General features: G+C 37.9%; 2 protein-coding genes and 1 long non-coding RNA gene across 13 annotated transcripts in view; 1 reads left to right on the top strand and 2 right to left on the bottom strand.

Annotated features, from left to right (window-relative positions):
• Positions 1 to 615: 615 nt before the first annotated feature.
• Positions 616 to 8,270, bottom strand: pias2 (protein inhibitor of activated STAT, 2). 6 transcript variants are annotated; one of them, XM_027028812.3, is made up of 15 exons: positions 8,205 to 8,270; positions 7,045 to 7,131; positions 6,151 to 6,619; positions 5,818 to 5,905; positions 5,688 to 5,738; positions 5,479 to 5,569; positions 5,140 to 5,274; positions 4,936 to 5,041; positions 4,688 to 4,761; positions 4,405 to 4,565; positions 4,156 to 4,289; positions 3,754 to 3,931; positions 3,155 to 3,294; positions 3,034 to 3,071; positions 616 to 2,857 (listed from the first exon to the last, which is right to left on the bottom strand). In XM_027028812.3, exons 3-15 carry the CDS (start codon positions 6,614 to 6,616, stop codon positions 2,675 to 2,677), a joined length of 1,845 nt encoding a protein of 614 aa, XP_026884613.2. In that variant the 5' UTR covers positions 6,617 to 6,619; positions 7,045 to 7,131; positions 8,205 to 8,270; the 3' UTR covers positions 616 to 2,674. The 6 variants fall into 6 exon arrangements, with proteins under 6 accessions (XP_026884613.2, XP_026884604.2, XP_026884620.2 ...); XM_027028803.3 differs by having other exon boundaries at positions 7,284 to 8,241; XM_027028819.3 differs by having other exon boundaries at positions 7,834 to 8,241.
• Positions 1,300 to 27,036, top strand: LOC113589286 (uncharacterized). 4 transcript variants are annotated; one of them, XR_014123757.1, is made up of 7 exons: positions 1,300 to 1,413; positions 3,887 to 3,951; positions 4,451 to 4,524; positions 15,075 to 15,162; positions 15,626 to 15,803; positions 26,128 to 26,177; positions 26,445 to 27,036. It is a non-coding gene; the product is annotated as an uncharacterized LOC113589286 (long non-coding RNA). The 4 variants fall into 4 exon arrangements; XR_003411951.3 differs by lacking the exons at positions 15,075 to 15,162; positions 15,626 to 15,803; positions 26,128 to 26,177; positions 26,445 to 27,036 and adding exons at positions 4,224 to 4,348; positions 4,681 to 4,829; XR_014123756.1 differs by lacking the exons at positions 15,075 to 15,162; positions 15,626 to 15,803; positions 26,128 to 26,177; positions 26,445 to 27,036 and adding exons at positions 4,224 to 4,348; positions 4,681 to 4,829 and having other exon boundaries at positions 3,887 to 4,066.
• arid3c (AT rich interactive domain 3C (BRIGHT-like)) overlaps positions 22,811 to 27,036 on the bottom strand; it is a 58,720-nt gene continuing 54,494 nt past the window's right edge. The window contains exon 8 of one of the 3 annotated variants that reach the window (XM_081714152.1): positions 22,811 to 26,625. In XM_081714152.1, coding sequence (XP_081570278.1) covers positions 26,456 to 26,625 — 170 coding nt within the window. In that variant the 3' untranslated portion in view covers positions 22,811 to 26,455. The remainder of the gene's footprint in view (positions 26,626 to 27,036) is intronic. The other 2 variants (XM_081714151.1, XM_027028857.3) reach the window with 2 other exon arrangements.

Below are 27,036 nucleotides of genomic sequence, written 5' to 3'. Positions count from 1 at the left end.
ATTTAATGTTTTTAAAAATATTACATAAATTAATTAATGTCCTTTAGTATTTCTATCAATTATTGAGGAAGCAAATTTTGTGTCAGCAGTATTCTCCAGAAGCTTTGTCTTTTTGTGTGGGCAGTGTAGCAGGGGATTAAAAATGTAAGTAAGATAATATTTAATTTTGCTTACTTTACAGCTCATGGGCATAAGCAGTTTTGGGCATCAGAATCTCTTGAAATTTCAGTACATCATGTGGCCTAACTATAGATACTTTAGTGGGAACAGCCACAAGCCACTGAATTATTGAAAAATTGACCAAAATGTAAAACAGTTTTTTTGAAGTGATAAGTGACTTTGAGGAGGTACGTACGAAATATGAACTGGTTAAAATTTTGGACTAAATAAACACATTTGGACATCCTTCCAAGTAGTTTTCAAAAATATATACACCTTACATTTTGTAAATATACATGGGGGGGGGGGGGGCACTGTGCATACAAATAAGAAAATATAACTGCTTTTGATCCCTTTGATATTATACTCAGTTTTATAGAATTAAAGAAAATCTAAATTAGCCAAAAAATGGCACACAGCTCAACTTAGGAAATGGAGCCAAGAATCAACAGGGGGGGGGGGGGGATATCAACAGACTTTAGTTGGTTTGGTGTACTGTCCACCAGCGTGGACATCATTTGGTCCAAATGGATAAGAGGTTTTAATGCAACACATACGTATATGAAGATCTCACTTGAAGTACATGAATTATGATTTGATGATTCCTTAAACAGCACTAAAAACAGTTAAAGGCCTGGAATGTGGCAGAGCTGTAAAAAAGTGAAAACCATACACAGTACAAACCATACTGTTCTAGCCAGTTGAAGAAACGTTGAACACAAACCTTAAACCTTCCTTTACCCTTCAAGAGCAACAGCTGTCACTCAGTAATCAAAAGAAATCATATAATGAATGCAAACACTTTAAAATAGTCTGAAGCTCAAAATTAGTTAGTACAGTACTAAGCTTACACCAAACACTGGGACCTTTATCGGTACCTGGGCCGTTAGCTGGATGCAAAGAAGCAAAAGTTTCCAGGTAGGATTATTTTTCATCATGAAAGCATACACAAACTAGACAAATCCACTCAAGTTTCAGCCTTGCAAGTACAACTGAGATGCTCAGTATTCTACTGTATTATTAGCCTACCAAGCAATAAAAACAGGCTATGCTGTATTTATTAGAATGTAGGAAGTAGATATATGCCATAAACCAGGATTTTGTGCTTTGCTTGAATTTGTTTTTGTTTTTTTTTACACAGCATCTTTGGAAAATCAACATTTGCTTTGATTTGATGGGCTGACATTCCATGTTGGACTAGATCCAAGACCCAGATTTTCCTCACTTGAGATAAACAGCTATTGGTTAACTGTGGTGAGTAAACTGCTGTAGTGGTTGGGCTGCATCGTGACACTGAGGCCTGAGGTCAAGGTGTGGTTAGTATGCAAACCTAAGCATCCTGCCTGCATTGTATGCCCCTCTGGACTACTAGGCTCAGTGCATTTCTACTTTTGGGTCTCATCACTATAAAAGAGCTTCTGAAGCACCATTTGAAATGCAAGGGCCTCATGTGAAATCTTTATAAAACAGAAAAACAGTAGAAATTTTGCAAGACAAACACCATGACCAAGACAGGTCTAATAAGACCTGAACAACTCCCCCCAAAAAATTATCTTCTTCTAAACTGTGGTCTTTAATTTTGAAGTATAAAATTTTTAGGACAATACCTTAATTCTGATAATGCTGATTTGTTTGCCATCACAATAGATACAAACATATGGACACTCCTGACTTTTTAAATAATAATTGAACTTAGGTTGGACAGGGTTTGAGATGGATAACTAAAAACACATGACAGTTTAAATAGTAGAAAGAGAACAAGAATCCCACTTACAAATATAATGCAGGTCCACACAAAGGTCATTAACTGACAAAATACAGGCCTATCATTTCATAGCCCTTAATAAAAAGCACATGTAAAGAGAAAACAACAACAACAAAAAAATGTAAATGACATCAAAAAGAGGGGGAAAACAAAACAAAAAACACAGCTGACCTGCTGTTGCAGTCCGACACATTTGCGATCAGATTACAATCTGCAAGTTTTACCATCCTACATAATGTACAATGGAACACACAAGCAGTTTTTTATTGCTAAGACTCAATTAGCATCATTAAGATGATGTAAAATTGCACTGCATAAATTGGTTAGTACTACGATATAAACCGAGCTGCCACGGACTGCTTTCATTTTGTTTCCAGAGTAGCATCACCCGGCTCTGGTTCCAACATGACCACAAATTCAATGGCCAGTGTTCCTTTCGTTGACTTGATTCCCCTGTTCAGTTTATGGTATCGAAAAGGCAATGATTATGGGTCACCATTAGGATATAAGAATTTCCTCAGAGGGAGAGAATGAACACAGGTCAAGGTTGGATGTCTCAAAACCATCAATTGCTACCCACATGGGTAACAAAACATCTGCCATATTGCGAAGATCTAAATCCATATACACAGATCTTCCACAATTGCAAAATGTGATATTTAACCGTAAATACATCTGATACGTCAGTCTCTGGAAACCCATGTCCCATGGTAGTTTGCTTGGTAAAGGTGACCTGCTGATAACCTTGATTCAGTCCAGTGAGATGATGTCAGACAGAGTTGAGGATCCGGTGATGACACCTGTTTCATGGCTAGAGCTGCCTCCATGTGGGGCTGGGTCATACTGGACTGAGGAGGATACAAGTCCAGCACTGGTGGTGGCACTCTGGATGCTGCTGGACAAGTTGTCCAGGAACACAGGGGTCCGGTAATGCTGATGGAAGACAGTACACACGATATTACTGGCGTTAATCAATAATGATCATTAACCAGCACAAACAGAATAGCAATTCAAATTGGTGTTTTACAAACAACCAGATTCCACACTTCTGTGGAGCTAGAAAAGCTTCAAGAAAACTGTGGTTTCTAGATTCATATTTACAAACATACCTGAGGGTCTCCTTGAAGTAAAGAAAATAAGTCAAGACCTGTATGAAAAAGACAATAGTAAGATTACTCGATGCCTGAATGGAAATAACATATTGGATCATTATTGGAGACACTGGCATACTTTGCATATCAGTCGGAATAGTGGACAGTGTTGAATGATGAAATGGAACTGCATAGTCCGTTATGGAGGAAGTTAGGTATGAAGTGTCCAATGCCTGGACGTTTGGCACTCGAACTGTTGATGGCTGATAGGTCAAAACGCTGAGGAAAGAAGGGAAAAGAAAGAAAGAAAGAAAGAAAAAGAAAGAAAGAAAAACAAAAACAAACAAACATTCTCCAAATGTAACATTTCTGGGATAATTAATTCAAGTACATAGCATCAAGTTATGTTTTCAAACCAAGTGCAAAGGCAGTAGGTGTAAAATCATTAATACATCATACACTACTACAATTCAGTATTTGTGGTGCTTTAATATTCCATTCAGGGATGATGGCTCTTATTACACAATTTACATGTTAAACTTCCATGTAAAAATGTACTTTTTTCCCTTTTACTGCAACTTTTCTAAGTGCACCGATATTGCAAATATCTGTCCTGAAGATGACGATATGGCTAGCCACCAATAGATAAATACAGATGTCAGTTCAAATTGACTCACTAAAGGTTTTCTGACATTTATGGCATTCAGTGAACTATAAATGATGAGAGTTACCACTGACCCTTTGCTATGCATCTCCTCATGTTTGGACATGTAGACACAGCGCTTTTTCAGTGGAGGGTCTGGCTCTGCTTCATCATCTGAGGAGCTATCAAGTGTCAGGTCAATCACATCTGCCTTTTTTGTGCTGCTAGGCTCTGTGTGAGGAACGACTGCACTCTGCCGCACAGGGGCCACGCCTAAGGGGTCACCAAGAGGGGTAGGTCTACAGGTCAAGGGTTATGCAGACCCAGGGTCAATCTAAAGCACTGGAAAAAGCTATGAATAAACTTGGAAACTATAAACTTGAGAGACTGTTAGCAATGATGTTGAAGGTAAGCATCAAAACATTAATAAACATAATTTATCTGTTTAAATACAAATTGTGGGAAAAGGTCAGAGCCTCATTTCTGAAATTACTTACATTCAATTTTGGGTATACATGGAGATGCCACTTTAAGTGCCTCCTTCTTTGGTCTAATTGGACACCAGGTGCCATCCTCCAAGAACTTGATTTCGTCAACATCTGTACAGTCATTTAGAATTTCCATAAAGAGCCTAGCAAGAAAGGAAAAAATATATAGATTGGGTGGAATACAACTGTGCTATTAAGCATGGTGAGTTGCAAACTTCATATCCTCATCCAGGTCAGACACAATGGGGAGGTACATGCCCATCTATGATCAGACTTTCATATGTGGCTTTCTTGTCGCACACAGGGCAGATCCAGGTGGGCTTTTTTTCATTCATCTGGAGGTACAATGCTGCATCAAAACACTGGAGATGGGAGCAGGTGAGTGCTCGACAGGGTACCGTGAGGCGCATCTTCCCAAGCTGAGAGAAACCAGAGCACATTTGTGGTTAATCATATAAAAATAATTCAGATAAACTGGTTAAAGTGAAGCTGGTATGTGTGTGCATAATATAATTTTTTTTTTTTAATTTGCAGAACTTACTGGGCACATAAGTGAGACTCGCAAACTAGTTGTGGCTATTTCGCTGTCAGGGTCCGCTGTGAGCTTTTCTTTTACTGAAATCATGGGCAAAAGGAAGGAAAGTGAGATGAACGTTCAGGATATTAAACAATTTTGAGCATGACACACTGCAAGTGAATTTATGCTTACACATGCTCAGGACACAAGACATCTTAAAACTTGACTGTACAAGACTGGTTAAGATTTCAATCTTTAAAGACATATCTTACTTAGCGCTCTAGAGTGGTCAGGGTTTCTAATCCCTTTCATTCTTAACCTCTGCAGTAACAATGGTGAGGTCAGTTGTCGTACCAGGTAAACAGACATAGAATATGTCTGAAAAACAATTTTAAAAAAGTGTTAGTACATATGGGAAGAAATTCTACAACATAAATACTTAAATATGTATTGCTTAAGCTTTCAAGACCACATACCTTTCCAATTTCTGGTGCCCATGTGACTGATATCTGATTGGGTACTGCAGATGATAATCTGATAAGAGATGTGATGTTCAAAGGTTTGCCTGGTCTCTTCTGTTCCACACCATTCTTAGGTGGGGGTGCATAGCCCTAGCATGACAAGCATATTAAACCAGGCTGAGTCTTATGAGCCTTAAGATCACTCGCACACATTGCACAGCACCTCATTGCACTAAAATTTCTATGTACATATTACAGTGCTAAACTTTTTTTTTTAAACCAAATGAAAGGATAAATGTCTTGGCTATCCAGCATTAGTGTTGGATAAAGAATACCATTTAATTATTTACTCACTGGTAGGGGAAAGAGCTTCCCATTTACTTTAATGCAAAGACTGTTGGGATAGCTGTCCTCTTGAGGGCAACTGGTTTCAGAAAGGCAGAACCTGACAACAAAAGACAAGATAACTTACAAAATAGAGAAAAAACTTTAATCTGAATAGATGCACCAAGACTACAACAAGTAAAAGAATTGAAAAACATCAAACTGACTCTCAGTCTTACCGGAGTTGTATTTGCACCATATAGTCTCTTCTACCCCCAGGAAGGAAATCCCTTTTAACAATGGAGAAAGAGAATGAGAAATTAGACTGAAATACAGAGCATAAGGAATTAAATAATCATTCGTTCTTACCTGGAAATGCAAACTTCTCTCACTTGCTGTGGAGTCAAGGCAAAGATGAAGTACTTTTCCTGATGAAATCTCTGAATAGTACTGGCCCCTGAGAGTGTAGAAGGGGAGAGCGGAATGTCAGTAAATACAAACTAAAAATTTAAGCATGCTTTGGTGATAAGGTTTTTTATAGTAATCAAAGTACACCGAACAAATGACTCAATACAGAACTATTCAAGAAAATCAGGCTTGACTTTCCAAGCTTTGTCTCATCAGCATCGAGCTTCCATTTTTGTGAAACTTGAGTAATCCACACAAAATGATACATGTTTTGGGGGTGTTACTTGTGATTACCTAAACTTGATGGCTTGATCAAAACATCCAACACATCATAAAATGGGAGGGACTTCATCTGGACGTCCGGGTGGACAGGGGGCATAAGTGGAGCAGGCTGCTGCATGTTCATTCTGGGCTTTGAGTCATGAAACATTGGTGATTTACTGGTCACCAAGTGTGGATGCACCAAGTCTGAATGACTAGCACCAAGAGAAAGGGCCGGCCTCACAACCTCCGAGCCGTTCTCTGTCTGAAAGTAGGACTTTATGTTTGACTTAAGAGAAGACAAGTACGGGAGGCTGTTGAGTGTCCTTAGATACCTTCGGCAATAAAGTTCATTGATTTTAATCTGTACAGCAGGACTACAGTCACTCTTTAGCAAATGCAAAGCCCTCAGTAGAAGTTCATGCTTGCGACCACTCTTGTTTCTTCCAGCAAAACTTAGCAGTACCTGAAGCTCTGAGACACGGAAACTTGATACCATATTCTGCAAAACAAATACAAAGAACTATAAAACAAAAATACTGAAAAACCGACAAAGACAAGGTAAAGGTTTGATGAAGTAATGTGAATCTTTGTGTAACATAAGAACATGAGGTAAAGGGAGGTCAAAAGCAGTTTCTAATGCTATATATCTGTTTGAAAGAGTATTACACTATGGAAAAAATTACTTTAAACATGAAAATATGAGTAATCATACTCTCAAAACTCAGTATTCAATTAAAAAAAGAAAGTCTTACTAGCCACTCTTAAATACATATAAAGCCTAAAATTTGTAAAGAATTCAAGGTCCCATTTGCGAGTAAACAGTTGAATCTCTACACCAACACAATCCAAAACCTGTGAAGTGACACCCCACCCAAAAACACCCCTACCAGTGTTCCCCAAAGAAGTAAGAAAATCTCAACTGACCCTTCAACATATGGTCCATGCTTGATTGTTCTTACTTGTTAATCCTTTTTCTTTAAAAAATCCTTAACAAATATGTGCGAAATGCATCTAAAATATTAAGAATAATTCCAAGACCTATTAGATAAACATTGTAAACAATACATAGCACATGTGATATCACATACAGCCTAATCTAATGTTGTTTCCTAGTCAAAAATAAATGAACAACAAATGAAATAATAAAATAACTACAACTTTACCTATCTAACTAGAAGCTGAGACTTGAAACACAAAGAACAAGGCAGATTCTTCTTCCATTTACGACTTGATACAACAGGCTGTTTCACACGTTATTGGTAACGTACCATAACACTTCCATATTTTCAAACACTTATTAATTGAGCATTAGTTTAGAATATGGGGAAATATAAACCTTGATCAACGTTAATCCTTGCAGGAATTAACAGCTAGTTAGCTAGCTACCTACCTAGCCAGCTAGATAGCTTTGGTAGTTAGCTAGGTAGCCAACAGTTAGCTAATAATAAGGTTCTCTTTGCTAGAGCGTTAGCTAGCTATTCTCTTGCCTACTGACATAATTAGTTCACCAGTTAATAAAACAAAGCTGGAATTTATAATTATATAAAATGATTGTATTTGCTTCTGAAATATTACTTGTGTAAGTTAACCAGCTAGCCACCTAAAGTCAGCTAGCTAGTTACATATTGTTGCAGAACTACGTGGCTATTAGCTAGCTAGAGCGGACAAAAACAAAAGACCAGGTAGAATTGTTAAAAGGCTGCAGGATTTTACCTGCGTTTGGTCGTAAAACCTATTACACTAAACATTAATTTATAACACCAATTAGCTAGCTAGTGTTTGAGGACAGTAGCTACAATAACATTCCAAATATTGGCTAATAATATATAGGTAACTGGCTTCGTTAGCTAGTTGAAGCCAAAGAACCTTGACAACTAACGAAGCAGCTGCTAGCAGGCTATGCTATGGCTCTGGCCTACGACAGTGACACATATCGATGCTTAATCTTTGACGATAAAATCTTGTAAGATGGGATTCGATTATTGAGCTTTAAAAACCAAACGATAACAACAAAAGCAAACAAAACTACTTTAAACTAGGAGAACTTCAGAGCAGCTGCCAGCTATCATAACACTTTCGCCTACCCGTAACTCCTCAATATCCGCCATTTTCTGGCTGGGACCATCCTGCCAAATCTAACGATGTTGACCCACGTGACACACTAAAGGTTTAACTCATGAACGACTGGTTTGCACAAGACACAAATATAGATAAACCAAGCGATGTGGGATTGCTACCTTTTCAACAAGCCTAAACCGGACACTTATGTTCCATTAGAGTCACCACAAATGTGTCTTCCACCTGTATTTGCTATCTGACTTTGCCTGCCTGCTTTCGTTTCGTCTGAGCTTGGTATGGACGGGGGAAGTGAGCCGTGACAAAGAAACGAACAAAATGTGATTGTTCTGCAGGTTCAACCCCCAGCTATTCATGAATGCAGCGTAAAATATCATATAAATGGAAGTCAAAATAGACATTATACAAGTATATCTGTGTTTAAACAAGATATCTGGACATACAGAGTAAAACCGGACTGCCCGGGTGAAAACCTGACTGGTGACCACCTTAGATTGGTGTGAAATTATATCAATGTTCTCTCAATGTTTTTATTAACCTTGTTTTATGGAAACTGTTTTAAATTCTAAACAGGTGAATTGTATAACTGCGAACTAGAAAACGCATAGCTACAGAAACATATACAAGTTTAAATAAATAAAGCAAATTGTGGCTACAGTGACAAGCAATACATTTTATTTTAGTATAAACTTTATTACTAGTCTTCGACAGATCTTGGTAGCAAAAGTGTAATGAATACTAGGAACGCGTTTTAGCCATAATGCGGTCATTTATCAGATGGCCATATTCGATGTAGTTCATGAAATGTCTTACAGTGGTGGACGGATGGAATATTTTGGTTCAGTTAGCTATCTAACGTTACTAAAGGTAACTAGATAAGAATACTCTCTCTTGACCCAGTTTCACGGAGATTATATTTCACAGAGCGTGCAAAGAAATGAGATAATGCATACATTTAAGGTAGCCTGCTTCCTCACGATAAGTCTTATTTCACAAGTAGGCTTTGCACACGCAAGGGATTGTCCTCTGTTAAAAAAAACAAACAAAAAACCCCCAAAAAACAAACAAACAAACAAAAAAAAACAATACAAAACAAAACAAAGCAGTAGCTCAGGTTTGTGTTACATAACTGTCACCAGTTTCTTTATTCGTCCTCACATTCACACCGTCACAGATATGCATTTATACATTTATTATGTATCATTTATTTACTACAGTTGAAATATAGATTAACATTAGTAACTGAGAGCTGGCACACTAAAGTGGCCAATTTACAAAACATTAGACTATGATAGCCACGAAAGACAACGAAGTTCCCAGAAACTGCTGCTATACCGTGATTTAAATGAATCTATTGGCTTTAGTGATGTAATACGTTTGATTTGGATTTTGTAAACACTATCAAAATGGAACGGTAAAACATTTTAAATCAAGGTTATATTACCTTTATTTAAAAAATAAATTAAGAGAAAAAAATCTTAAAATGTACCAGGGATCAGTGCAAATACTTTATTTCTCCAGCAGAGGGTAGTATTAGAAAGTGTCTGAGATGCCCAGGAGTCTTGACTTTATTTACAAATGGCAGTGCCCAAAAATGCGAGGACTGCGTTTGCATACTAAAGCTTAATCAGTTTAAATATATTTATCTCCATGTTTGCAGAAATAGAATATATTTATATCTTAAATATTACTCCCACATAAATATGTCTAGCTGACCTTCAAGCTTTAAAACCGTGTGTGAATTGTTGGTTCTAAGAGGAATGGTATTTTAAAGCCATTCTTGCATGTTCCTTCCTTCATAATTATTGTTCATTTATCACCAAAGGGTCAAGCACCGTTTTTATAGTGGTCAAAGGGCAAGAACCTATACATCTTTGTACAATGGATAACAGTGTTAGAAACACAACCCCTACCAACACACTGGTTAGTGCTGGTAGAGTGTATAAATCGTTTAAACAATATTTAATATATTGGCTTTATTTCTTCATTTAAAAACCTGTAATACTCGATTTGGTGCACATGTTCCACGATATTGTTCAATGCATGTGGCATTTGTGGGGCCCAAGCAGTGAGTTGTCATTTGTGGCATTGCAGTTGAGAATAGGCAAATGATGAAAAATATGAACTGTCGAGCTTACCTAAAAGTAGTATTGCTCTGAAGAAGAATTTTTAAATAGTAGAGAACAACAGTGATGCAATCCTTCTGTTATATGACATTTAAATAATTGTATTATTACACTGTGCTTTTCATACTGACTCTTAACCCTTAATGGCATCAATAATTTTGTATTCAGTTGGCAGCTATAGCGGAACTTCAATAGTTGCCCCGCACCCATGGCCAACTAAATACAAACAGCCTCAAACATGTTGCTTCCAAAGATTCCTCTACTTAGGCTAGACATTTCCATGGAATCATGCAGCACAATTTCAAGAGACTTCAAGAGTCTACTTAAAACATCTTCCATCGCCTTCTGACGTCAGCAGCTACCAACGGGTATCTATCCCTTCTTTCTGCTTTGGAAACACTTTGGAAAGAAAAGTGTTTTCTTCATCCAGAATGCATTCCAAGGTCCCAAATCAGTCTGGCTTTAAACCAGCACACTCTGCAGACACTACCTTCATTACAGTTACTGAGAAGCTTCTTCCTGCCAGATCAGCCAGATGGTCATTGTTCCTGATTCTCTAAGACCTTTCTGCTATGTTTAACTACAATATTCTTCGATCCTTTATAGTACTGGCATCTCTGACTCTGCTTAATAGTAGTTTGCATACTATGTAGTATCACGTGACATAAACAAGGAATCTCACCCTTGTAAGATCTTCATTCTTGCATCTTGTTTACTGGAGTCCCACAAAGATTTTATTGGAGATGTTCTCTGGAACCAAAAAGCCCACTTTTCCAGTTTTGAAGCTTTTTATGGGAAAGTGTTCATTTTCTTTGTGAATATGTAAAAGAATTAAAGATACACAACAATGCTAATTACATATGCATTATAGATATGATGTTACTTGTTTTTAAATATTTTACTATGGGGAATTCTAAAGCATATCATCTGTTATTCTTTTAAAATATACGTATTGCTCTATTTTCATGGTTTGGCATGTTAGTTTTAGGTTATGTTTTGTATTGTCATGGGTTCATTGCTTATGCCTTCTGAGATTAGGACAATGAGTGTGCACATGAGAGACAGAGAAAGATTAAGAGAGATGTGAGTTAGAAATTTGAGTTAAAAATGAGAGAGAAACTGCTTATGTACAGTGTGGCTGTAGCTGAAAGAACTAGAAAATAAAGCATAACTTTTTAAATAACAGTAAATGCTACTACTGGTGTCAGAAGTGAATGTTTCTGTGCTGGTAGTTACTCAGATGGTTCAGTTGCTAGCAGCTAGGCTTTGCTACATAGCACTATGAGGGTATAGAACACTGTGTGAACCTAGAGGAGTATGAAGCCGTGTATGCATCTTCTGCTGTATGCCTTGCAGCAGCCAAGGGTGTCGTGATGTTCACAAGTGCCATAGGGGATGCTCACTTGTATGCTCAGCCTCTAGCACCATTGTGCACCATTCCTGACTACTATGCCAGTAATCCAGGTGCAGATGTAAACACATATGAAGATGCCCATGAACCACATCTAGCAGTACCCCAGAGTATACTCTGGTACAGCAGGCCGAGAGGCTTTCTATGCACAATTTGGACTTGTTTTGGTCTGAGGGGTGAGTGGTCTGATGAACAGAAAGCCCTACAACTTATGCTTTGTTTGACGAGCGATGCATTAGCTTGCCTGCTGTCCATTAGTCGGGGTACTCTGGAGGCCTTTCGGGCAGTATTTCTGGGCCAATTGACTTCAGTCTGAAATATGGAACCAACATAGACAGCTAGTGGAACCACTGAGAGCCCTGGTTAATGAAACTGAGACTTTAGACAGGCTTATGCCACCTTCGGTACAGAGTGAGCTGGCCAAAGACCAATTCATCAGAGTAACCAAGCTGGCCTGCCCACATAGATGGTACAGCCATGCAACCATGCAAACATCCAGGTGCCCACAACACCTACAGAAGGCTGCAGACCAGGTTTTGGAGAAGATGCATCATGCAGGCATCATTGAGCCCTGGGCATCAGTAGTAGTCACGGTCCCTATGAAAGGTGGTGAATGGTGCTTCTGTGTATGTTATAGGAGGCTTAATGAGGTCACAAAGAAAGGCTCATACTCCTTCCTACATGTGGATAATTGTCTCGACCTGGGAGCTGAAATCTCCTGGTTTTCATGTCTGAACCTGAGAAGAAGGTACTGGCAGTTCCTTCTAGCCCCAGGAGCTAGGCCCAAGTCAGTATTCTGCAAAAGTAAAGGGCAATGTAAGGTCCTTGCCCTTGCATATTGTAATGCTCCAGGAATGTTTGTACACTTAGAGGAGTATCCCACAACAATAATGCCTTGTCTTACTGAATGACATACTGGTCCACATACACTCATCTGATTCTGCTGTGTCTGCTTTACATAAGGTACTGGGGAAAATCAGTCCAGCAGGGCTGAAATTACACCCAAGGAAGTGTAGGCTCCTGAGTAAAGATCTGACATTCCTTGGACACAGCATAGGTGGAGAGGTCATATGCAAGTGGCCTACCCCCACTGAAGAGCAACAATTGAAAAGCTTTTTAGGACTAGCCTCTTACAACAGGAGGTTAGTGTAAGGGTTTTTCTGCATCACTGCCCCCTTGTACAAATTACTCCAAAAAATAGATTTCATCTTGTCAGAGGATTGCTGGGTTTTGAGGCCATATGGCAGGACCTTATGAGTGCACCCATCCTGGAACCCCCAAACACTAACCTACTCTTCATTTTGCACATTGATGCCAGCAGAAAGGGGTGGGTGCAGTTCTCTCACAGAAATGGACTGGTGGAGATAAAATAGTGGCCTGTTTCAGTAAACCTTTGAGCAAAGTTTATTTGAGGTATTACATCAGCTGGCTGCATTCTCGGCTATTAGACACTTCAAGTACTACCTGTGTAGCTGGGCCTTCATTCTACACTCTAACCATGCCTGCCTGCAGTGGCTGGTGACCTTTAAAGAGCCAGAAGAGCAGGTGGCCAATTAGCTGGAGTAGCTGTAGATATACAAATTCACCATAATCCACTGTGCAACACAGTAATGCTCCATCATGTGTGACTGGTTGAATATCATAAAGACATACACCAGCCCACTTAATCCCCAGAGTGATGAGCTAGTGCAGAGGTTTAACCACAACTTGGTGGAAAAGCTGTCTGTCCTGACGTCTACACACCCATGACTGCAACAAGCACTTGCCCCTGGTCCTGATGGCTTGCTGCTCCGCAGTGCAGGATTCAACCTTCTGCACTCCAGCCCTACTTCTGCTGGGGAGGGAGATCTGGACATCTGCTGAACTGGCTTTTGGTTGCCAGCAGAACCAGGAGGATGAGAGTATGCCTGACAGCTCCAGGACCGTATAGACACAGCATACGCATATGCTAGGAAGCAGCTGCTGATTTCTGGCATGCAGCAGAAAAGGAATTATGACCTCAATGCACTTTGCAATAGGGGAACTTGTGTGGCTCTACAGCCTGAAGAGGAAGAACGGCAGATGCCCTAAATTGGACAGCCACTGGGTGGGGCCATGCTGGATCTTGGAGAGGTTGGGGGAGTTTATGTATAGAGTGCAGCTGCCCACGTCCTCCCCAACACAAAGTGGCACTCCACCACGACATGCTGGCTCCTTATAGGGAACATGCATCAACCAGTCCAAGTGGGCCAACTACTGGGTAGTGTATCATATTCAGGAAATGGTTTGGCATGCTAATTTTAGGTTATGTGTTCTCTAGCATTATTGACCTGGGTACTTGTGGACTTTGATTGGAGGAGGAGAGTGTAGCACCCGCCCTCTATATGTGTGTGTGTATGTATAGGAGAAGTGCATGTGAGAGAGACATGAGCAGGAAGAACTAGCTGGAGACTTATAAGAAAAGGAGTAAAAGAGGAATTCTGCTTATGTATGTCATGGCTGTACAACAGCTAGAAAATAAAGTATCATTACTTGTGCAAAAAGCAGTACCTCTTTTAATAGTGGTGAGTGCTACAATATCATCATCCACGGTCACTGTCAATATAATTCCTGCATGGTTTATACGGCATACACTATTTAAATTGTTCTGTAGCTAGATGCCTTTCTCCAGAGACTTTCTATGGTATTCAAAGTTTTTATTCATAAAAGCACAACTGGATGGTTATATTTACAGCTAACTTGTCAGAGATGGCAATCAGGACCAAGGTTGGCTAACATTAGCAACACATTATTAGATAGTTGATAATGTAGTCAAGTGAAAGGCTTATGTTGGCATATAATTCACTCTTCTTTGTTGCTACAGTTACCTGTAAACGTGGAGTTACAGGTGGGGACTGTTTGGATATTTATAGATCTGTGTGTACTAAATGAAGGCAAAGGTGTAGAGTTACAATTAGGCCACTTTTAGGGCATATGGGGAATTTTCTTGTAAATATCATTTAAATATGTAGTTTTGATGAACAGAGAGGTTTAACGGGTATAATTGGTGAAAGGAAACGGTGTTTATTACTACATAACGTACTATTACTACATAATAGTAACAGGGATGTGTTTTGTCCTGCTCTGCTAGTTTAGCTTCCCATGATTAGAATAGTAGGCTAATCATTAACATACATATGTGGCCTACACATTACATATTAAACTAGGGTTGCAATGCGTAGTTTGTAAATGCTTAGCTGAAAAATGTTAACTGAAAGTTTAAACCTTATATAGTATAAATGTTAAATTGCTCTTGTATATAAAATAATTTCTGTCTCCCCTTTCAGTGGGTGGTAATATATACATTTTTTCTCTTCACACAGACCTTATACCAGAGGCCTGAAAGTCTGACGGTTTGATGCGTCTTATCTACTATCACGATCATGATATCATCTACTATCACGATGTCTGGTTGGTTCACCACTACTTGCTTATTTGTTTATCTATGGTGGTCCCAGAGGATCTTAAGCCTTGTGGTTCCTCCCATTTTGACTTGGGGGTGTCCAACTCATATGCCTTGTACTTGTATATGATCCCTGCCACTTGGTTGTGTCTCCCAGTGTGTGCTTTCCCTGCCAGCTTATTGCTTCCTTTCACTAGATGCTAGATTGTCTTACAGGGTCCTTTGCACAGTATGCATCTTGGGTCTTGTCTGGTGTGATACACTCCTGCTTCAATTGACCTTGTGTTTAGTGCTTGATCTCAGGCTGCCATAATTAGTGCTGTCCTTCAGTCCGGTATTTTCTAGTCATTGGTAAGATTGTCTTATGTCAGCCACCAGTGCTCTCTGTTGGTGGTTCATTCCAGGGAAGTGTTTATCCTCCCATGGTACCTCTTCTGCTTCCATGCTGACCATATCCCCTCTCTGTTTCAGGCTCTACCTCATCAGTTCATTCTTGGGAACCATTGCTTAAATGTATTCATAGATGTTATGGGTCTCACTCCAAACAATGGTTATTACATCGTGTAGGTCCTTTCCCCACAAATTCAGTGTAAAGCACTGGACCTAGGCACCTACGGGAGCTAAACAGGAAGAATGTAACGAGGCACAGGTGAGGAGAATAACTAATAAAATGGTGATTGAGACTGGTGAAGTGAATGAGTGTCATGATAGTTGCATGTAGAATGAGAAGGCTGGATGGTCACTACTTAGATGTTAATATCCATCTCTGTGAACATCGCCGTAGCCGTAATGTTGGTTTGTGTAGTCACTTATTAATGTGCATGTGTTCTTCATTTAATGTTAAGTGTGTAGTCATGATCACCGGAGGTGTTATATGTGAGTGCCATTGTTGTCGTCTACGTTTTATGTTAATAAACGTCATTCACAGTGGAGGGAGTCTGTGCATCCTGCTCCGCGCCCTGCGGCACTCGGGCCCACTACGTTACATATATCATATAGATAGAGTTCACCTACAGTCAGGATGCAGTATGTAATTATTACATATATTATTGGATATATGAAAGAAATAATAATATTATATTAAATTATATATAAAAATATTTTAAAGATGTTTATTTCACAAATAATAACTTCTGTGAATTATAGTACAGACCAACAGTGAAGTCTCTGAGAGAGTAAAAACTATACTGTTTTCTGCTTTTTTGTCCATGTTATTGTTACAAGTGATTGATAAGGGCACACAGCGGAGCTGTTTAAGCCCATAGCCTGGTTAAAATGCCGTTGGCATCTAATTACCCAGCCTCTCCCACTTGAACAATCTGCCAAAGGAACACATACACACACCTGAGACCTTGCCTTTATTAACCTTCACTAGTGTTATTGGCAGTACTTTGACAGAAGCAAGACCCCAATTATTTTTAGAATCAAAGCTGGTGCTAGTAAGCTCAAGCAGAAGTATAGAGAGGCTTGTAGTGGTAGAGTGGTTTGTTAGGCCGCTTAGCGATGAATCCACTGGGGTTCTGCCTCTCAAGTACCTGTCTTTCCTAGCATTGTTATTCGAATGTAAAATCGAACGGGTAGACGTGGCTCCAGCCATTTTTGATGAATGAACAAGAATGAACAGTGCTGTTCTCAAGTGTAAGCAGCAATTTGTGGTGTATCAGTTACAGATCTAATATCATGTTGGTGGAGTCTACCATTAATTTGTTACTGCTGACATATTGATGGTTAAAGATCAAGTGCATTATTTGCACAAATTATGTACAAATTTCAAGTGCATTATGACTATCACTAATCTAATGATAGTCTGGTTACTGTCTTTTTTTGACTAATAAAACGTTAAAAAGATGCTCTTTAATTTATATATAATTTTTTAAGAATTAATGCACTTTACTAAGGTGAAGTAAGGTGATTAACATGTTCGTTTGACAATAGATGTGTTAACACTTTTCTCTCTAGGGAAGCTCCATTTGCATTTGCATCTATGACAGAGTAGCTAGATACTTACAGTGTAATAGTATACAGTGTAGCTACTATAAAAGTCTTTGGTAGCAATCTTCAGTTAAACTACTAACTGCACTACTTTTTAAAAAGTTTCTGTTTGAAGACGCAATTCCTTAATATGCATGTCTATCCATTCATTAAATCAGCATTTATGACATTTAGAGTCAACTGATTGTGATAAAAGTTGTCTAATGACATGGCCCAAATATAATAAAAAAAAAAATTAGTTGCATTCTTGCTTTATGTTATTGAATAGCTAGAAACAGGCTGTAATCAGGACACAATTCATATGGTCCCTGTCCCTTTGTGATGTGGAAAAGCTGTGATCATGAACAAGGCCCTCCATTTGTAAGGCAAAACAGAAACAAAGGCTTGCACAGGCCAGCTGCGTTTGTTAGGATGTCAACATGTTTGTAACGATGCATTCATCACTTTGCTTCATAGCTACACCCTGGCTTTGTGTGCTTTGGTGAATTTGCATTCGAAATGCTTCATATCATCCACACAATAGCAGGGGCTAAGTTAGTGTAGTGTTTCGATGCCTACTCTGGAAAAATAGGTGGACAAATTGTGGAGGACATTAGGCGCTATGAATAATTTGTTTATTTATCTGTTTGGATGTGATGAGATGTATTTGTTGAAAATGTCATTCAGGGTTTGGTTTGGATTTGAAGTTCACAATTATTGCATGTAAAATGTAGTTTTTCACTCCAGCAATCATTTAACATTTATTTTCTCCAATAAATGTGTAAGCACATAATTTTATGTAGAATACAGATAAAATAAGATTAACACTGACAGAAGGCCTTATGGCAAGTTTGATTTATAGTTGGTCAATGAAATCCATGCCTGAGACAATTTACATTGAATCTGATAGGAATCGATGTCTGATTTGTTTATTGACCATATATCCTGTTACTATGGTAATTGTCACCATAGCAACCAATGGGTATTATGGAAATACCATATTCGGGAACATAGGAAAGAGAAAATGTGAGCAACAGACAAAGGGATAGCTAAGACTTCAGGTTGGTCAAAAGTAAGTCACACAAATTGTGCAAATTATTATTATTACCATTATCATTATTATTATTACTTGCAAAATTGCATTTTATGAAAAATATAAAGTGAGGTCTACATTTAACTGTTAGACTGATACAGTTAGACTGATACAGCTTTTTCAGCATATCAGTCTAACAGAATAAGACAAAATAACACCATTTAGTATATAGGTGATAATGGACATGTGAAGCATGATGACTCGATGAGCACCTGAATACACAACAATGGCATCATTATTTCACATAGCTATATATTTCATTATATACACACTGTATATAATGCAAGGCAGTTTATAAACACAAATATGATATTGATATTAAACATAAATGAACAACATACAGTATAGATAGGATTTCAAAATTATTGCACAATTATGACAGTTAAGAAAGACATTTTGCATAATTAAGACAATTGATAAAAATGGTTTCCCCTGTCATAACTGTGCATAGTGAATAATATTGGGAAAACCTCTACATTCACCCACCTATGACTGGCAAAAGGTTTGCTATCCGATCTCCCATTGTTACTCATGTGTCCATGTGGTATGGGAGATTGGGCATACTGGAGGCAACATCAATAAGTATTTACATAAAAAGGAAACATTCTGGATTTTTACTATGAACATATTCCATCTCAGAGACCTTATTATGACTTTTGAGCCATCTCTCTTTTTTGCTACTTTATAACCATAGTTTGCTGATTTATGTTCAATTTCCATATACTGTTCTTTTGTATTTATAAATTGCATTCCTTTGACGTAACAGTAATTTTTTATGCTATTTAAAATAGTAATGTCATTGTCATGTGTTCAGCTGCCTAGGTAGTGTTACACATATCAGTGCATGTTCCTCTCACTGTACAATTTATTGGCTTTTCTCTTCAGTGCAGTTGCACAGAGTGATTGTTTGACTTGCTGTAGCCTTCCTGTTGGTTTGAAGCAGTCTGGCCATTCTCCTATGACCTCTCTCATCAAGAAGGTGTTTCCACCTCCAGTACTGCCACTCAATGGATGTTTTGTTCTTTATACCACTCTGCGTGAACTTTAGAGACTGTTCCCAGAAGATCAGCATTTACTGAATTGCTCAAACCAGCCCCTCTGGCACGAGTAACCATGCCACATTCAAAGTCAGTCACTCAGATCACAATTTTTTCTGTTCGTGCTATTTGATGTGAACTTTAACTAAAGCTGTTGGTCAGTGTCCTGCCAATATGTAATTCAAATGCAGGCAGCACTGAAAAATGGCAGAAACCATTAAATCGTTCACTACTATTGTTGAACCTCCTAAAACCAACCAGTTGGTAAATACCCACCATTACTTTGGATCTTGATAATTTTAGGGAGTCCTTCTCTGTGCATCATGGAATCCACTCATTTTAGAAGACAGGTCATGGACTGTGACCTAAATGGGTGCCTGAGGAAAATAATCCAATCACAGTGCATTAGGCCTTCACCAACCCTGTAGTAATAACAGGAATGTATAGCCCTTCCCCCCTCGTGATATTTTTCATGCTCAGTGTCAACAGGCCACATAGGAGAGACACATCATTAATGGTGTGCTTGTGCTCTTTGACAACTTGTTCTTACTCTTTTCCAAATCAGAGGGTGTAAATTGTATATAATGTATACAAAAAAAACCCACAAGTATAAAACTAAATATCTGCAAAAAATAAAGAAAAAAGTACAATAGCAATAATTTCCCATAATTTAGATGATAATTCCCTATGACAAGGTAGTAAGGTAATACATGAAAATGTACAATTTGTGATTATACTAAACTGAAAACTGCAATGTATGGAGCACTGTGTTCAGGGTGCCTTTGAAGTACTGCTTCCTTTGGGGCTTGGGCAGCCCAATAAATCTCATCAGTGACTTCATCTAACCACACCCCCAAGGCAGGCCCAGTAGCATAAAACAGCCACTTGATCTAAGTTAACTTTCTTCCAACCACTTCTTTTGTAGCTTCCCTAGAATACCTTAGGCATATAAAGAAAGGATTGAGGAAATATGGGAGTACTTTTCTAAATGAGGCCCACAAGCCAGCTGTTTTTTTCATTTGGCCCATCAGATCATACTTATAAAGTCACCTCCATCACAGATATGGAGCTTTATTTTGGAAATTTGTGCCCAACAGTCATCTTGCATTTGAAGACAATATTCAATTAACCATTAGGATTCTATGGCCTTTATTCCATGGTTTCAGGATACAGGATTCCAGATTTTAATTTCTTGGCAATTTCTTGTAATTATTTCTTGCCTGGGAAGTACTATATTGGTATATATTACATACACATACACAAATACATATACTTCCTATAAACAGTTCCTTTAAGGATTTTTTTTTTTTTATCACAATAGCACAATAGCACACAATAGCATTCTGACTGCTATATGATTCAGCTGAGAACCAAAAGGCCAATTAATTGGTATGGTTAGCTTATTCCTGCATAGGTATATGCTGAAGTTGCTAATTGGTATTGACAAAACACAATCCAGTCTTTTCAGATCATCTGAGCTAATCACCCCTGACAGCTATGGGGTGATCTTGGTGTGGAATTTTACTCCAGGGGTGAAAGTTCATCATTTAATCGATGTCTAAGAAAACAAAGGGAAGAGGTAGAATCTTGTGTTACTTCTATCAAGGATTCATTAATCAATGTAAGGTAATAAATATATTTATGCATAGAAAACAAGAGAGAAAAAGAAAGAACAACACTATTTTAGAGATGTATTGAGATCTTTCCTTTTGTTCTTTTTTTTTTTTGAGGGCAAGAGGTCAATGCACAATTAATACCAAATATGTACATTTGTCCTAGTACTAGACACAAGGAGGGTTAACACCCATGAGAGGTAAAGAAAAAGTGAGTAAATTTTTTATCATCAATTTTGCAGTTCTGTTTAAGGAATGCTACAAGATGTCAAGGTAGAGCACAAAAATCTAATTAGTCTACAGGTTCTTATTTGTAAATATGAAATTGGATTACCAGTTCTAAAATGACCCCAGGCATGGGTAATCTGACCCTTTGGTCACATGACCACTGTAATTCCTGACTGTAATGGAAGTCTATTTGGGACACATGATGGATGTGAATGAACTACATCCTAAGGTCATCCTACCATCAGATCATATGCCCAGAGCCATAAATGAATGTTAGTTCTTCTTCACCTTTCTTTGAACAATTTCCAAATTTAACGGCAGTATTAGTTGGAGGAATTGTGCCATAGCGAGTTACAAGTTAACCTCTGAGTTTGAAGGATTGTGACAAAAGTAAATATTAATACCCAGGCAGATTCCAGCATTATAAGGTAATGTGACATGAAGCATTACCACCACCAAAATAGCTCTCAAATTCAGCTTAGGTTGAACACTCCAGTGAAACTAATACAAAGTAAGATTTATGTAAATTAAATAACTAATATAAAGTAACTTAGACTTCTGTTGAATAATCAAGTCAATATTATATGCTATTGCAATATATTTTATGCTATACCACACAAGCCACATTCAAAACAATTCTAACATATGCTTTAAAGTTTTTCTCATGATCAGCCAAAACAGAAACTGATGTGGCAGAGATGACTGCCAATATGTGAAACACTGAAGTGCTTTCGCTTTGAGAAAACCCTTTCTCAGAAAACAATGTCCTAACTGAGAACTCTATGAAAACAGCATCGAAGCAAGAAAAATCTTCCCTTCCACCTGTCCTCAACCTGGATTGATGGTCTTCCTTACTTTATAGTAGCCATATTGATTGTGACGGTGGTTGTCAGTGGTGCATAAAATTAACACTGTGTTATAGGGCATGGATTTCTGTCAGGGCCTGACAAGATAACCCATTATCGGGCAACACTGCTAATTTGTTTTTGTTTATTCTGAAGTGTAATGTAACACTGCTTGAGCCCACGATGATAACTCTATTACCTGCAAATCCCAGGCAAGACCATTGACAGCCACTAATCTTGGCCTGGCTCCTAATTACAGGTTCTCAGCCCTTAATTAACCAATCTTTACTCCATTTTAGCTGCTTAATGCTGCACACACCCCTGGCATCATTAGTTTAATTACCTGCGTTTGCAGAGTAAGATTTTGACCTCTGTCCTGCCAAGTCATCTTTTTCCTTCCTCTTTTGTCTTTGCAGTAGATACGCCAACTAATTGCAGATTTCTTTCCCCCCTCAGCACTCAACATGTTTTGTATTTTGCACTGGTGTTTCTAGACAATCCCATTATTTTCTAAATGTAATAAAAACATAGCATCATTATTTCCATCATGTTTCATAATCAGTAGTCATTCAGGTCTTTTAAGTGGAACTTATGGCATTATCCTCTGTCAGTACACACAGATGTTATAAAATACTCAAGGGAATACCAGAACTGTGTGCCAGTGTTCTCACTAGACCTTTTATTGTAATCATGATAGACACTGTTAAGTCTTTAGAGAGAATAAGAATGTGAGCATGGAATTAATTGTGTCTTGTCCCTCATTATGCATGTAGTACAGTAACAGAGGAATGTACCTAAGCAAATCATTAAAACAGACAAATCCAATGTTTCATTACTATTTAGTACTCACTGAGACCTCACTGAGCAAGAATAAGCAACTGTGTTCTGTCACTATTTTGCTTTTTATAGCTAAATATTAAAGAGGCCAGTTATTATTATTATTAGGAGTAGTAGTAGTAGTGGTAGTAGTAGTAGTAGTAGTAGTAGTAATTTCTTATCAAGTAATGACTATTACACCCAGTTTGTTTGTAAAGTGGAAAGTAGTACTTTATTTCTAATTATGCTACAAGTTAATGGTAAAACAAACAAACAAAAAATCTCTTTCACCTGTTTTTTTTTTTTAATTTTTTTTTTTAACTTTTTTAACCCCTGAGCACCACAATCCAGCTTTCCCATAATGTTCTGGATTTATACAAAGTAAATAAGAGAAGTAAAAGAAATGTTTGAAGCTTCATACACAGCGAATATGATCTAAAATCTACCAGCATAGCATTGTTTACATATCTAACAAAGTAAACTTTTTTTCTTGAAGAACAAGTGAACCATTTTTACTTAACCTTCCGCAAAATGTTAGCATCCTTGTTAACAAATATTCTGTTTCAGGAGTCACTGGACATAATTCCTTTGAAAAAGCTTTGGTTACAGGAATCGCATTGACTCATGTTCTTGCTTCACAGATAAATACTCTAGAGATTTCCAGTGAAATCTCTGCAGCATAGCAGTATGAGTTGAAGTAGAAGCTGAACGCTGTATAAGAGAACAGACTGTGCCTTTTCTGTAGGAAAAATAAGAGCACATCACTTTTCATATCAATCAAAGAGTAAATCAAAATGAATAGTATGAATTGTGACAATTGTGCATTGATTGTGCCCAATTTCTTGTTCCACAAATATATTTATATGTTTTCCTTCAGTTTTGCTTCTATACAGTGATAAAATGGTGGTCAAGTTATGATTTATTATACTGGTATGCTTTAACAAAAAATAACAAAAACTGTTACATTCCTAAGTTCACCCTCTGCTGTCTTGAGCTAAATATTTATCCATGTTTTCCAAGTGCTATAATTCTATCTTAACTAAGACAAAACTTTATCAAGATGTATTCTGATGAAAGGTACTAGCCTATGTGAGAAGCAATGTAAAAACTATAATGCGTTAAGTGATGCAACTGACATTTTAGATCTTTGGTAATTATTACATTTAAGCAATTTATATATAGCACATTTCAACATTTAGATCTCTTCACCAAAAACCCTTGAAGAATGAGAAATAAAAGATGTAATTGTGTTTTTAAGGACCAGGTTTCTTGTGGCCGTTTGCAAGTGCATCATATCCTAGTTTCTGCAAACCCAGCTAGCTCAGTCCAAGGCTTCAGCAACCTCACACACAACTAGAACTGCTCGCTGTATGCAGCTGCACTTGGAAGCCTTCCCCTCAGCCTCCCAAAACCCAGTTGTGTTGTGCATGAAAACAGTGATTCAAGTAAACACTGGAATTTATAAAACATATCAATGCTGCAAACCACTGTGGATACACACAAACTTGATGCCTAAACAAAAGTCAGTGGTTGTAGCTTTTGCTTATTTATGCTTAGTATATTTAGTATTTGGTGCAGAATAAAACCATTTGCTTTAAGGTTATCAGTGTATCAGGTGTATGATTTACTAACCCTATCTCTCATCAATTTTAAATAGCTTGTAGCAGATTGTATACATAAAATAAAATTCCTTCTGGCATTTTTCTCCCATAGAAAAGAAATGCCATAGACAAAGGTCAACAAGCAATGCAAATTACACAATGCAAGCCCTGTACGATCCATAGACATGTCTTAAAATATGCATCATGTTTTAAGCAGATCCTGAACGAAAAGGTTTTACACTTAAAACTGGCGATTGTGGTCATGTTTGTTGGCACAGTCTATAACAAATGAGGTAGATGTGTGTTAATAATATTTTCCCTTCTTTGGTATAGCAATACAAAACAGGAAACAAAATCCAGTGATCTGTTGAAAAAAGCATTGATTATCAAGTGGCTTCATAAAAACAATAGAAATGAAATAAATGAGGTATATCTTGCATTCATAATCTATTATATGTATGTACAAGTAAATTTGTGAGGTATCTGACTGCATTTCAAATAACCTTGCGGGGTGTTTAAAATGAATGTGGGGCAGCTATGTCGATACAGCTCAAGACTAAAACCAGTAAGATGAGAATAATAAATATAATTTGAAATCATGTTTACACACTTCTAAAAAACAACACAAGAATATTCTCCCAATTCCCCTTAAAGACAGAAACAGGTAGCAAAGCAGACATAACAAGGGCTAATCAACAGTTAAAAAGAAAGAAAGTTTCCAAAACACAAAAAGGCAGATTCTATTTACAGGTTTTTGTTTCATGACCTCCTAGTTAGGACGGGTCCCATTTAGCCTACTTGAAGTAACCTTTTCCTTTTATCAGGGAGATGCAATGAAGTGCTCAACCATTTTTTCACTGTAATTAATTTCCACATACACCATCCCAGTGACATGCATGACATAATGTCATCCACTGAGTAGCCTTGAAAACCTATATTGACAAGGCTGACTAGTAGCTCCAAATGTTACTTAAATGATATAATCTTTAATTTGATGAACACTTACAAACCTTGAGGTTGAGGTGGTGGGAAAGTATCCTCCAACATGTTTCCCAAAGAATCTTCTAACCAGTGGAGCGCATCGTTATAGCTTCTAACCAAAACCAGCAATAAAGTAAGCAGAATACCACCAAACTTACCCTCTCTATTTGTTCAGAAAAGTAATTGAGGGCAGACAGCAGTACTCATTGTATAATTCTCAGTCTATCAAAGATTACGTGGACACAGGCCTTGAAGGAGATAGTTACTTTAATTACCCTAGACTATGTTTTGCTTTCCCACTAAAGAAAATTTCATAGCTACAATATGTTACAGAAAGTACATTTTTCTCCCTGACTATTTTGATATAATCCAGTTAAGGATGTGCTTTGTCTACAACTAAGAATTCATAGCAGTAATTTAGTTTGATAATCCTTACCATTGCATATCTTTTTTTCTGCATGAGCATCATTTAAACATGACAGCAATTCAAGCTGTGCATATGCAAAGGATGTCACACACCATCACAATGTTAACCTTATGATCTTTGGTATTAGCTGAAAGTATAACTCCTCTCCTGCTTCATCCAAAAAGTCACTTGAAAAGATAACTGTATTTAAAGAATTATAAGATGTACTTTCATGCTTAACAGCAGATAAAGTATGTAATATATGGAGAATTCTGCTTTAACATTTTGTTTGAACAACTGAAGCATTCTGTCCGATGAACATTGTCTGCTTTGTCCTTCCTTTTATCTTATGGACCCCCACATTTGTGGCACCATCGTACAGTATGCATACGGAAAAGACGCTTCACACTGAAACAAATGTCCTCAGGAGAGGTAAACAGAGCCTGCACTCTCTATATATTTAACTCACTTTATGTGTGCTGCTATAAACCATTGTTTAAATCACCAGGACAAAGTTGTAACCTCTTATTCTCTTGTTGAACTACTTCTCAGAATGTCAGCTGTCAGATTGTGTGATGAGGCTCATAGGAGGATGTGTAATAAAAAAAAGAGCAGGAAGCCACCATCAGAGGATACAAAAAAAAGTCTGTATAGTTTAGCAGGCTGCCTTGCGTTTCTTTTTTCTGGGGGGGGTTCCAGGGCAAGGTGACTCAGGGCGAGGCAGCAGGTCCATGCGAGGAGGAGGAGGAGGAGGAGGAAGAGAACTGGATGTGGGTGCTGAGGCTGGGGCTGCTGCTTTTTCCCTGAGAGGCGCCAAGATGCTGAGCTCGCTGGCCGGCCGGCGTGACAGAAGTGGCTGGCTTGCGAGCAAACAGGACCCCTGCGGAACACAGACAGTAACACGTCATTAAAACAGCCTGCATTTCAGTTTTAATTTATATTTGTTCTATATTATAAACATGTAAGACATTCATAATAATTCAGGTGTGTATTAGTCCTGGAACTTCACAGTGCTGTGATATTCAGTGGTTTGCTTTCTCTAACATGCCTTATTTATATTATTGGCTAATTATACTTTTCCAGATATAAAGAGTGCTGTCACTGGGACTAAAGGGGGTACCAAAGGATACAGTTGGCTGAGAGTCTGGTATAAATACAACAATTACTGCTTGGTAACAGGTGTCCAAAGTTTCTTGCATATTTTATATATATATATATATATATATATATATACACACACACACACACACACACACACACACACACACACACACACACACACACACACACA

Source organism: Electrophorus electricus, chromosome 5, assembly GCF_041902795.1.
Source record: "Electrophorus electricus isolate QZ-2024a chromosome 5, ASM4190279v1, whole genome shotgun sequence".
Taxonomy (NCBI): domain Eukaryota; kingdom Metazoa; phylum Chordata; class Actinopteri; order Gymnotiformes; family Gymnotidae; genus Electrophorus; species Electrophorus electricus.
The sequence above is the reverse complement of the archived record's forward strand: the minus strand, read 5'-3'. Positions and strand labels throughout refer to the sequence as shown.

Coding starts and splice junctions, on each gene's coding strand:
- pias2 (XM_027028796.3), bottom strand. CDS start 8,228: ATGGCGGATATTGAGGAGTTACGG. Junction 5,042..5,139: donor GGGCACCAGAAATTGGAAAG/GTATGTGGTCTT, acceptor ATTGTTTTTCAG/ACATATTCTATGTCTGTTTA. Junction 2,858..3,033: donor TACTTCAAGGAGACCCTCAG/GTATGTTTGTAA, acceptor GTCTTCCATCAG/CATTACCGGACCCCTGTGTT.